The sequence below is a fragment of the Petaurus breviceps genome, unplaced genomic scaffold, assembly GCF_028583685.1.
Source record: "Petaurus breviceps papuanus isolate PSGF00001 unplaced genomic scaffold, PetGlider_PUasm1.0 178, whole genome shotgun sequence".
In the NCBI taxonomy this organism is placed as follows: domain Eukaryota; kingdom Metazoa; phylum Chordata; class Mammalia; order Diprotodontia; family Petauridae; genus Petaurus; species Petaurus breviceps.
Window position 1 is genome coordinate 10,582,260 of NW_027185777.1, and position 13,643 is coordinate 10,595,902.

The window sequence follows — 13,643 nt, forward strand, 5'->3', positions numbered from 1 at the left end:
AAGTAACAGGATATTTCATTTTATGAATGGGAGTGTCAAAGTCCCACTGTCTAGCTTTCCCATTTCATGACTTCTCAGGAATTCCCTTCCTTCAGCTTTAAGGGACACATGGGCGGCCTTTTCTTTTTCCAAGTGATATGCATGTTGCTCTAGAATTTTTCTTTTGAACAGGGTTTTTCTTTTAAGAATCGTGTTCTTAATCATTCTAGAGACCTTAGATTACTACACTAACTAGTCAGCATAGTGGATAGTCTACTGGGTCCGGAGTTAAGATGAGTTCAAATCCATCCTCAGATGCTTCTTAGCCATTTGGTCCTTAACCTCTGTTTGCCTCAGTTTCCTCAACTGTAAAGTGGGGATAATAATAGCATGTATACCTCAGGATTCTTGTGAGGATAAATGAGTTAGTATTTGTAAAGCACTTAAAACAGTGCTTGGTACATAATAGGCACTTAGTGAGAGGTCTATTGCTTTCTGTTTCACCTTTGGCAGTCTGGTAAAACCTACTGACTCTTCAGAATAATGTTTTTAAATATGTAAGATTAAAGAGGAAACTAATTATGATGAAATATGGTTATTTAAATATTTAAAAGCATCAAGTTCATGGACTGCATGTTAGTAACATCTACCTTAGAAAGTAACACTTGAGCACTCTTGAGCTTGGGATTACTCCCAAGGCAGCTTCTGAGTTGATGCTGCCCAAGAAATCTTCCTTGTCTGCTACTACTAATAAAATTTTATGCTTAAGTGCTAAGCACTCTGCAATCATTATCTCATCTGATCCTCACAACAACCCTGGAAGGTAAGTACAATTATGATTGCCATTTTGCTTAGGAAGAAACTGAGGCAGACAGAAGTTAAATGACTTGCCCCGGGTCATACAACTAGTAACTATGTGAGGTAGGATTTGAAAAGAGGTTTTCCTGAGTCTGGGCTCAATGCTTTGTCCAGTGTACCACTAGGAATCCCTATTCTAGTTGATTTGAAAAATGGCCATTTAATAGACAAGTCCACATGATAGAAGTAGGAGTCCATAAAATTCTCCTCCAAATCCTAGTTGTGGTATAGAGGTAATTCTGAACCCATGGGGTCAATCTCAGTGGAATGCAAGATCTAGCAGCTCCTTGCAAGCTAGAAAGACTTTTAGTACAGACTTTGAAACAGACTATCTATTTTTTCCACCCTGAGGGCCAACCTAGTTTAGGACAGAGAAGAGAGAGGTTAAACCCCACCCCAGGATGACGAATTTTTTGGCCATGGTAATTGAACCAAACGGAGAAAAATACAAAATGGTCCTTGGTCCTATTCATTCCCTTATGAAGTGATAGGGACAGAAACATAGTTTTTAGACTGTTTGTAAACATGTAGATTTTATACTCTAAATGTGGGAACCACAATTGTGAAAAGAATGATCAAGGAATAGATATGTTACTGGAGGAATGAACTATATCAATCTTGACATTCTTGATACTGAAGAAATCAGAAGACAAAAGGAAGTTGTGATTAAATGGCAGAATGGCTCACAGCTTCTCCTTGTAGAGGCAAGTAAAGGGATTGGTGTACTTGGTTTTATCATGTGTCTTTGGGACATTTCGTGTGAATAATGAATCTTATGAAGTGGTCACATATTTGAATTTAGACCATTTAAAGTTATAATTATAGCAGTAAGTACCAGCCCAATGGAATTAGGCAGTGCTAATTCAAATAATGCAACCACTTCACAGAATTCATTATTCACACTAATCAGGACTTAGCATGCCAAAAAAATAATGAAAATAATTACAGCTTCTATGCCAACATTTGTGGTTGCTGATGAAGAACTGGATAAGACCCTTCAAATAAAATTGGCATACCACTTTGACCTTAAAAGACGTCATTTCAAAGATGAACATGGGAGAGGAGGGAAAAAAATTCTTGAAAATTGAGAGATCAAAGACTTGTAGACATATTTGTAATCTTTTCATGATATTTACCTGTTTCTTCAGCTATTTGCAGAAAGACTTTTTAAATTTCCATGACTGCAAAGATCCTTTTTGTCACATTGTTTACTCTAGTGTTGGGAAAAAAGTTTTAATTGTTCATTCTAATGGTATTTTCTTAGTCTTTCCCACCTATCTGTTGCATCTGATATTGTTGGCCACCATGCAGAAAACTGAAAAAAAAAATTGCAAGAAGTATCTCTGATAAAAGTCTCATTTCTCAAATGTATAGAGAACTGAGTCAAATTCATAAGAATATAAGTCATTTAACACTTACTAAATGGCCATAGTATATGAACAGGCAGTTTTCAAATGAAGAAATTAAAGCTATTGATAGTCATATAAAAAAGTTCTAATATTACTAATGATTACAGAAATGCAAATTAAAACAACTCTGAGGTGTTACTTCACACCTATTGTATTGACTAATATAAGAAAGGAAAATGATAAATGTTGGACAATAAATGATAAAAAATCATAAATGTTGTACTAGAACACTAATGCACTGTTTGTGGAATTGTAAACTGATCCAAGCATTCTGCAGCACAATTTGGAATTATGCCCAAAGGGCTATAAAACTGTGCAAACTCTTTGATTCAATGATACCAGTGTTAGGTCTGTATCCCAAAGAGACATCATTTATTTATTTATTTATTTATTTATTTATTTATTCATTCATTCATTCATTCATTTAATTATTTATTCATTCATTCATTCATTTATTTATTTATTGCTTTTTAGAGGGCAAATGGGGTTAAGTGACTTGCCCAAGGTCACACAGCTAGTTTTTGTGTTAAGTGAGGCCAGATTTGAACTCAGGTCCTCCTGATTCCAGGGCCCAAAGAGATATTTTTTAAAAGGGAAAAGGACTTATTTGTATAAAATATTTTAGCAGCTCTTTTTGTGGTGGCAAAGAATTGGAAAATGAGGGGATGCCCATCAATTGGGTAATGGTTGTACTGGTACATGATTATGATAGTATATTATTGTGCAATGAGAAATGACCAAGGAGGATGATTTCAGAAAAACCTGCAAAGACTTACATTGACTGATGCTAAGTGAAATGAGCAGAATCAGGAGGACATTGTACATAGTAATAGCAATATTGTACAATACAACAATACAGTGATCTGAGACAATTTCAAAGGACTCATGATGAAGCATACTATCTGCTTCTGAACTGATACTGACTGAATACAAACTAAAGCATCTAGTTTTTTCATTTCTTTTTTAAAATTATTTTTTTCATTTTTCTTTTTCTTTGTTCATTTCTTTTTTTAAAATTATTTTTTCCTCTCCTTTTATTTTTATTTTTCTTTTTAAAATTATTTTTATATTCAAGTCTTTTTGTACAAAATGACAAAAATGGAAATATTTTATATGATTACACATGTATGACCCATACTGGATTGCTTGCCATTTCAGGGAAGGCACAGAGGGAGGGATACCATTTGGAACTAAAAAAGAACATAAAAAATGTTTAAAATTGTTTTAACGTGTAATTAGGAATAATAAAATATTATTTTTTAAAAATTGTGTTTGACTCCTCATTATCCTTTGATCAAGTGCATTGGCAAATCTTACTATTTTTATACTCACACAATAGTCTACATGAAGTCTTTCTTGATTTCCCCCTATTGCTAGTGTCTTCCCTAACTACTTTGGATTTAAGAATATTGTGTTTATGATATATTTTGTCTGTTTTATTCATTCTATATGTACATGAGTGTGTATATGTGTGCACAGACTCATATTTTATTCCCTAATAGCATGTAAACTCCTTGAGAAGAGAGTTTTTTTTTTTTGCATTTGTATACCAGGTGCCTAGCATGACAAATAACAAACATTTAATAAATTCTTGATGATTGACTGCAAGGTTGTTTGTGTGTTGGTGGGGAGAGTTAGGGGAAACTTATCTAACTGGGACTTTATACTATGATCTTACAAAAACATAAAAAAAACATACACTAAAATACCATTATACTCATAACTGTGTTGTGCATGTTTGGTCATGGAAATCAAATAATAAGAAATATTTTCCTCATTTAGAGAGTTAGATAGTTTGGTGGATAGAATGTTGAGTTCTAATTTGATACATATTAGCTGTGTGACCTAGAGTAAGTCACTTACTCCTCTCTGTAACAATTTTCTCATCTGTAAAAATGGGCATAATAATAGCATCTACGTCTCAAGGTTGTTGTGAGCATCCAATGAAATAGCACTTGGATAATTTTTTATAAATTTAAACACGTTATTATTATTATATCTTCCAAGAGAAGTGGGAGAGCATGGGATTGGAATATCACATACACTATCAGACATTTGCTGTTTGGTTAGTTTTTCCAACTGCTTTGCTTTGTCACAAGGAAAGGTTTAGTGCTGGGATGAGTTTGTTAGAGTTACTAATGGTATAAAAAATGGACAAAAAACAAAAACACCAGAATAGAAGCCCCTGAAAAGACAGGAAAAGAAACAATGGTATTTCAAGCAACAGGGAACACTAGTGTTAAGAGTGTTATATTGGTGATCCACTGACATGTTCCATGAGACATACAAATAGGCTATAATGTGTCTTTTACATATCTAGTGGTTCTGGCATTGTTCTGTACTTTCAGTTGTGTCTGACTCTTCATAACTCCATCTGGGGTTTTCTTGGCAAAGATACTGGAGTGGTTTGCCATTTCCTTCTTCTGCTCATTTTACAACTGAGGAATCAGAAGCAGAGTTAAATGACTTGCCCAAGGTCATACAGATAGTAAGTGTCTGGAACTGGATTTGAAATCAGGTCTCCTTGACTTTAGGTTTGATGCTTTATCCACTGTGCCATTTAGCTGCCCATCTATCTGGTGGGGGATATTTTATTAAACTCCCTTCTACCAAAATCTATTTTGTGTTTATTTCAATTACTTACTAGAGCCCTACTATGTGACCAGGCACTGAAATCGGGGTTCACAACTTGACTTTTGCTCTGGATTCTCTTTCTGCAGTGTCTATGCTGTTTCTCGTTGATGTGACCAAGTAGAGGTATGGATGCACAGAGCATTATATTATGTTGACTTCTGTAGTAATAAATCAATTCAGTAAGAGGGCAAAGGAATTGAGTTGAAAAAATCCACTAGTCATATCAAGTTCCTGAATTCTGATTCTTTGCCTCACCAAATGTCAGCAATATGTAGATATAGCCCAAGAATGTATCACTAGTATTTTCAGTGTCTATGAAACCTGTGACTCTAATATTTCCATTGTCCTTTTTTTAACAGCCTATTTCCTTTCATTGTCCTCCAAAGCTGGTTCCTCTCCTGCAAACATAAAAAGCAGAATTCTCCTTCCAACTAATAGCCACCAGCCATGCCAGGTACTTATAAACATTCTTCTTTTATTCTTCTTTTTTCTATGTGGGTACTTTTTGGTTGTTGAACACATTTTTATTCCCCCCACCCCAGGTCACATTTTATCACTATTCCAGCCATGTGAAGATGAATATAAGTGTTGGTCTCCAGACTATGTGTGGCAATTCTTTTCAGAGAATATGGCAAAACTCAGCAGGGTCCCCAAATCGGTGGGAAAGAGACACCATCAAGATAAATAGCAGTCAAAAATTTCAGGTATGGATGCTTCTCATACTCAGAGACCCTTTGGAGAGCATGTGTTATGATAGAGACATGGATATTATCTCAAAAGTCACAATAAGCCTAGAATAAGAATTATATAGCACTAATAGATACACAATATTTATTGAATGTCTTAATGCTGAATAGTTATGCCACTAAAATACCAATATGTATTGGTGTGGCAATTTGAGTGGCAATTTTTAGTTTAAATACATAAAATCTTTAACATTTTAAATTATTTATATATCCCCAGTGCTTATCAGAGTGCTTGTCAAATAGTAAATACTAAACTCCTGCTTTTTTTAAATTTTTTGCATTCATTCATGTAAAGTGATGTATGACTTACTGTGTGGGACACAGAGATGATCTAAAGAAATATCACTGCCTTAGAAGAGTTCAAGACACACCCAGAAACACCTGGCCGTGTAACCTCGAGCAAGTTACTTAACCCCAATTGCTTAGGGGTGACCAGGTGGTTCAGCTCGTAAGAACATGGGCTCCAGTGTCAGGATGACCTGGGGATCAAATCTGGGCTCAGATACTTAGCACCACACCCAGAAATAACTGGCCGTGTAACCTTGAGCAAGTTACTTAACCCCAATTGCTCTAAAAAAACAAAAAGAGTTCAAAACATTATAATATTTAACTAGGCTTGGAGTCAGGAAGAGTTGGGTTCTAAACCTATCTTAGAGGCTTACTAATCATGCTATTCTAAGCAAGTCATCATACTTGCTTCCATAGAAAGAGCACTGATCTGCAGAAAAGACTTCAGTTCAAATCTAGTTTCAGCCACTTAATATGTGTGACCTTTGTCAAATCTCTTAACTTTTTGTGGGTCTCAATTTTATCATTTTGAAAATGAGTTAATTAATCTCTGGCCTCAACTCTCTCTTCCAGCTCTAAATGTATGATTCTGTGATTTGCTATCTAAACACATTAACTTCTGCTTCTTGAACTGATTTTATTGACTGCCTTTTCTCACACATTTTACCACTTAGCATGGTAGAGAAAGCACTGATCTTGAAATCAGAAGAGCCCAGTTGGAGAAGCAGCCACCTCAGATGCTTCATAAGTCATTGATTTTGTCTTATGGTTAGATCTGTGATTTAGTTGGCATAGGTAACTTCTAATGATTAAACCCTTTCTACCAAGGTAGATTTGCTTTGCAAGTACCCTGGAGAGTAGCCTTGAGCAAAGAGAGTTTAAGCGACTCCCTCTTGGTTATACAACTAATATTCTTCAGAGACAGGACTTGAACCTTTATCTACTTGAATAGAGCAGGCACTCTACCTTCTATCCAAATGCTGCCTCTAAGACAAGTCATTAAACCTCAGTTTCCTCATTTATAACATGAGAATGCTGCTTTGTATATACAATATATTCTGTATATTATAGGGAGAATGCTCCTTTTATCTTGAAGTGAAATATTCCTCTTATTATTATTTCCCCCATTTTAGTGGCATATTTAACAATATTTAATCTAAATCCAAAACTGGCAGGATGACCTGAGTTCTAATCCTGTCTCAGGCACACAATTGTGATATGAGCTTGGGCAAATCCCTCAACCTTTTTTAGTAACAACAACAACAGTAGCCACCTTGCAAGGTGAGGCTCAAATAAGAAAACATATGTAGAATGCTTCATAAATCTTAAAGTGATAAACAGATGTTAGCTGCTAATACAGTTTTTTCTTATTATTCTTTTTACCCAAATGATAATGTCCTTTTTTGACTTTACTCTTCCCTGTCTTTTATGGACAGAGATTGATATTGAAAAAGTGGGAGGAAAGAGGGTATTTGCTAAAAATACTAATTCTGGCTGCAGAGAATTTAATTGTAATAAATATTATCCTGACTACCCCAAATAGGAAACAAGACACATTTTCAGAATCATTCTGAGAATTAAGCCAATATCGCCCATAAAAGACAAATTGATCTATGCCTCACTATAAAACCCAAATATTGTGAAAACTATCATCAAATGATTCTCACATGAAGTTCAGGGAAAGTATTGCATATTTGAATACTTGGGGCAGCCAGACGAAAATGTACAGCTCAGAAGCCCATGGTATTTTCCTTTACTAAAGTGCTCATTCTTTAAAGCTAGTTTATGGGCCAGCCTCATCCAAGCAGGTCTGCTAAAATGAATCATTTCTTATCATCAGTGGATACTACTCATGATTAATAACATCACCAACTACCATGTATTAAGTACCTGGAAGCAATAGAGGATGATCTGGAAATTGAAATACTCAGCTTCAAGTGCTGTTTCTGTTGCTTACTATTTGTGTGATCTTAAGTCTCAGGTTCCTAATTTGTTAAATGGAGATAGCAACAGCGATATCTTCTGTGTTACATGTGCTTTTGACAATAAAATGAAAGAAGGCATATAAAATATATTTTAAACCACAAAGCATTATATAAATATCAGTTGTTATGATAATGATAATGATAGTCTAGGTTTTAGGAGAGATATAAGTGTACAAGACATTGTTCCTGCCTTCAAGGAGATTGTAGTCTATAATAGAAGGGAGCTTATACTTAACCATTATTGGATATTCTAATATATTCTTTAAATATTTTTAACTGGGCCTATCTCACCCAGACTAGAGGTACAAGGGTACTTCATGTATTCCATCTCACTTCTGATTGGCATAAGAGCTTTGACCTGCTCAGTTTCTTACCTTGGCTAGTTGGCTTTTCCTTAAGCAGTTCAGTGACCTTCTGGGGCTTAACCTATTAATGCCAAACTTACTTCAGCTAAGTCAGCTGCCATTCAGAAGCCCCAATCTCAGAGGGGTGGCTAGGTGGTGCAGTGAATAGAGCACCCGCCCTGGAGTCAGTCAGGAGGACCTGAGTTCAAATCCGGCCTCAGACACTTAACACAAAAATTAGCTGCGTGGTCCTGGGCAAGTCACTTAACACCAATTGCCTTCCCAAAAAAAAGCAAAAAAAAAAGAAGAAGAAGTCTCAATCTCAAGGACTGACCAGCCTCAGTCTTTTTAGTAGTTGAACTTATAATCATGGGCCACCATGCTTAATCTAATATATCTTCTTTGGTTGTGATCCTCATTGTGATTGCTATCACAACTTGTGATCAGATGTGATAGTGCATGGTTTAACCCTTTGTGAATTAGGAAACTGTGTACTAGGATGAGATATTGTAATCAGTAACATCTGGCACAACAAATCAACTAGTGGGAGACCTGGAATTGAATCTCTGTTCTAACTCCTCTGTATAGGAAGAGGGAAAGAGATTGGGAAACTTATATGAACCCGGTCACGAACAAGGCAGGATAATTATGTAGAGACTGGGAAGTGATCTTGTCAATATTACTCTGGATCTCCCAGAATCTCAATTAGAAGAAGATTCTTGACAAAAGTCATGGAGTCCAACCAGGACAAGAATATTCCCTACGACATGCCTGATAAGTGGCCAACTAGTGTCTGCTGGAAGAGAGAGGGGGACAGGAGAAAGAGAATGGAAAGAAGGGAGGGAGGAGAAAGAGATAGAAAGAGTGAGACAGAGACAGAGAGGGAAAGAGAGAGGGAGAGGGAGAGGAGGTAGAGTGAGGGAAAGAGAGAGGGGCACAGGAGAGAGAGAATGGAAAGGAGGGAGGGAAGGGGAGAGAGGGGGGGAAAGGTGGAAAGGGAGATAGGGAAAACAGATATCATCAAGTATTTAAAGAGCTATCATGCAGATTCAACTTTCTCTGTACCTGGAGGACACAATTAGAAAATATGGGTAGACATTTCAGGGAGACATTTAAATTACATGTAAAGAAGAATAAAAATAATGAAATAAGCATTTATTAAGCACCTTCTAGTTTATTAAGCACACTGTACTAAGTGCTTTAAAAATATTATCTCACTTAATCTTCATAAAAACCTTGAAGGATAGGTGCTATCATGATCTCCATTTTACAGTTGAGAAAACTGAGGTTGATGGAGATGAAACAGGCTAATACTGCTAGGAAGGAGCTCAGAACAGATTTGAACAAATATCTCCTGACTCTGTTCGAAGTGCGCTATCCACTGTATCACCTATCTGCCTTGATGTAAAGAAACAGTTCCTAACAGTTTTCGAAAAGGAAAATGGCCTGCCTTAAAAGGTAGGGAGTTCCTCTTCACTAAAATCTTTGAGTGAAGGCTAAATGATTACTTGTCCAAGATGTTATAGACAAAACTTTATATTTTTATCCCATTACTCAGCACGGTCACACATATTCTTTCTTCAGCTTTTTTCCTACTCTTTAGTGCACAAAAAAATCAGGAATGCTTCCCGCTTGCCAGGAATGACATGGACACTCAGTCACTAAATTCTGCAAGTGTTTGTCCTCCCTCCCTGTCTCGGTCTCTCTGTCTCTGTCTCTGTCTCTGTCACACACACACACACACACACACACACACACACAGAGTTATGGTCTATCAGCAGATCTGAATCATTGGGAGCTGGGGTGGGGCTATAGATAAAAAACACCTTTTTATAGTTTCTTCTTTTTGTCCTTTGGTATTCCTTCCTGCATGAAGGGTGGCTACAAAATGCAAACCTAAGATAGTGATTAAATGTATAGTGACTAAAAATATCTCACCAGGCTGAACTCCAAAATATGCCATCTCAAGTGTCAGTCCTCTGAAGCTGAGATAGCAGGGCAGTCCACTGGAGTGCTTTAAAATGCTGTGGTGGCTTAGGAAAGCAGATGCATATATATTCATCTCTGCCTCCCTCAATACTTTATTTGCTTATATGAAAACAGTTCTTCCACCTTATAGGCTTTCTGAAAAGCAGGAGGGCATGTGACTCCCTGGGGACCCTTTATCTACAAAAATCTTCCAGGATTCAGGTATGCCATAGTTCTAGCCTGTTGGCAAGTAAGCAGATGTTTATTTCCTTTGTTTGGAAGCAGGCCTATCCTGGGCTGGTAACATGACCTTGCCCAATTTAAAGGATGTTATTCCTGAAAAGCTTTCTAGGGAGTCTGCTTGTAAGAATTCAATGATCCAAATGTCCACTTGTATTACCTTCCACCTCATTAAGTTCCATGATTGCAGACCACTCAGTCCTCCTTGACTCCCTCTCCACCCAGACTTCTGATGTTTTCAGCCCTTTAGTTTTTAGAAATCTTCAAAAGAGAAATTTCTGTTCCAGCTCAGGCTCTGGATTATCACAGACTTTGGGGAAAAAATCTGTCAGCTCTTTTTCTTTCCATGTCCCTTCGTCTCTATGGTTTCATATGAAATGTAATGGAAATGCATTTTATTCAGTGCTTACTATACGTTAAGCACTACAAATACACATAGAAAATGGATACAGCCACTGCTCTCAAGGAGCTCACACTATAATTGGGGGAACAATATATAAAGGAGGGGTCAGTTCATGGTAGATGGAAAGGCCAAGCGATACTCAGGTAAAGGAAAGCAGTAGGGCAGATGGCAAGGACCTTGGGAAACAATGGCCAGGCAGATGGGCCTCCAGTACCTAGTGGGAACTGGATAAATGGGGCAACAGAGTTGTGTTTGGGGAAGGTAGTGGTCTGTGGCTTTCTGACATCTCATCTAGTAGTTCTGGACCAGTTGTTCAAGTAGGCTTTGACAGGTTGATGTTGGGAAGTGGAAGGTACCTGGCCTTCCCTTTGGGGTATCCAAGGATGGTACTGGCTAGTGGTTGGATAATGACAAGAAGGTGCCAAAGTGGGACCACAACTTCAAGAATCTTCTTCTCCCTTTTTAAAATCAATTAAGCATTTATTAAAAGTGCTTACTATATGCTAGGCAAAAGTACTAGGCATTGGGGATGCCAAAAAAAAATTAAAATGAAATAGCTCATGCCCTCGATGGGGCTTACATATTAATGGGAGAGAAGTACGTAGTTCTACCTAGGTATATAAAATTCTAGACAGAAGGAGGACAAGATCAATTTATGGAGAGGGACTAGGGGGTGGTGGCAGGGGAGCAAGAGGATCAAAAAAGACTTCATGTTGAAAGAGCAACTAAACCTTTTTGAAAGAAACCAAGTATGGTTTCAAGGATGGACAGACATCTAGTACTTAGACTTGTTTTGGGAATGATGCTCAAATAATAAAGAGTGGCCCCTTTTCCTTTAGAGTGGATATTCTTAACTGGAGGCCTGATGGTGTCTGTAAACTTGATTTTAAAAGTATTTTGATGACTATTTCAATATGATTGATTTCTTTTGGAATCCTATTTATTTTTAATGTGTGCAAAAGTATAATTCTGAGAAGGGGTCTATGACATAAAAAGGTTAGGAACCCTTCTTTTAGAGGCTTATATTTGAGAAAATTTTTATTGAGAAAATAATTGCTTATTATAATTTAAAGAAATGCCTTTTCCATTATATTAACTCAAGAATATGCATTAATCACATACCATGTGCTAGGTATTGAGGGAACAGCCTAGGTAGGGAATGTACTTATCTGTTTACAGACATTGACGAAAATAAGACACACTCCTTTAAATCTCTTCTTCACTGAGTCGGTTGATAGTGTTTGGGTATTAACAGATGATGGCAACCCCTCCCTCACCCCTCCATCTTCCCTTTCTGTTTCTCTGTCTCTGTAAATATACATGTATATGTTAACAGATACATGTTAAGTTTCACCCATGAACACTCAATTTTCCTATTGTCATGAAGTAAAACCAAAAAGGCTAAAAATAAATTATATGAATCACAAAGCAGAAATCTGACTCCAAAGTCAAAGTGTATCCCATCTGGAGGCAGGGCTATAGATTATTTTTAGTGAATGTGTTGCTTTAGTGAGGAAAATTAATATTCTTTACTAGATAAATTGCTGAATATGATTTCATAGGTGAAATATTTTGACTGTTAAGCAAAGTAAGCAGAATTGATGAATTTCAAGGAGGTATTGAAATAATGTATTGACTTGCTATTATCTATCTGACATTTCATAAAAATGCTTCTTAATGTAAGAAGTTTCTTTGTATTACTTTTATTTGTGAAGAACATGATTGATCAATAGGGATATTAGATAAAAGCACAAGTCAAAAATTACAGCATCAGAATAAAAACTTCCAGGTACTACCTGTTAGCTTGGGTACTTTTTTATTTGTCATGAAGATGGGAAAACAAATATTATTTATGTCATATTGGTCTGACCCTTGCACAGAGCATTTTTGATGTTACCTGAGGCCTTCTGTATATATGTCATTTCCACATTATACTTGCCTTACCCCATTTTGCTTAAAAGAACTGACATCCCTAACATCATCTTCTGGCAACCAATTTTCTGATAAGAGAAATTAATCTATGAGTAATACTAATCAAGATAATTTTGCTAGATGGATCTTGGGCAAGAAATTTTTAGTTTCTCTGGGCCTCAGTTTTTTCCAGTGTTACTAAATGTACTAAAAATATTCTGCAAATCCCTTCATTTCTAACAAGCAGTGATTCTCTTCCTTTACTAACTTAATTTATCTTTCAGTTGAATTAAAAAAAATATTTAGTACCTTTGATAAAACTTCAGTAACACTGTGTTAGATGCTGTTAGGTATACACAAAGGTAAAAGACACTGTCCTTTACCTCCATCAGTTTATGACTTAACTGGGGAGATAAGACAATCAAAAGGTTTCTTAAATATTAAACTAAGTCCTTTGGGTATTTTCCTGCAGACACTAGAGTTATTGAGGATTTGGGGTTAAGGGAGTGACATGGTAAGAGAAGTGTTTTGGGGATATTAATCTAGTAGTGGAGTGCAAAATGACTTTGCACGAAAACCATCTAGTCCAGGCTTCTTAAACTTTTTCCACTCACGGACCCTTTTTGGTGTTTCAGCAGCAGTCTTTGGTGTTACATGGCCTGAGGGCATGTGCAGTGCAAAGTGCATGTACTTTTTGTTCAGAACCAATGATACGGTGAAGTTGCCTGATGCAACATGGGCAAGTGCTGCCAGAAAGACCTTGGAGTCATTATTCATTGGATTTTGAATTAATTTTTGGTTGTTGCATGTACAGAAACCTTTACTGTTGTCATATTTTTCTCAAGTCCATATGGGGTCTAGATCCATAGTTTAAGATG

The 13,643-nt window shown here is 36.6% G+C and overlaps 1 protein-coding gene across 1 annotated transcript in view; it reads left to right on the top strand.

Moving 5' to 3' along the window:
* MALRD1 (MAM and LDL receptor class A domain containing 1) overlaps positions 1–13,643 on the top strand; it is a 930,206-nt gene that overhangs the window by 43,618 nt on the left and 872,945 nt on the right. Inside the window, exons 4-5 of the mRNA XM_069086118.1 lie at positions 5,240–5,334; positions 5,423–5,584. Coding sequence (XP_068942219.1) covers positions 5,240–5,334; positions 5,423–5,584 — 257 coding nt within the window. The remainder of the gene's footprint in view (positions 1–5,239; positions 5,335–5,422; positions 5,585–13,643) is intronic.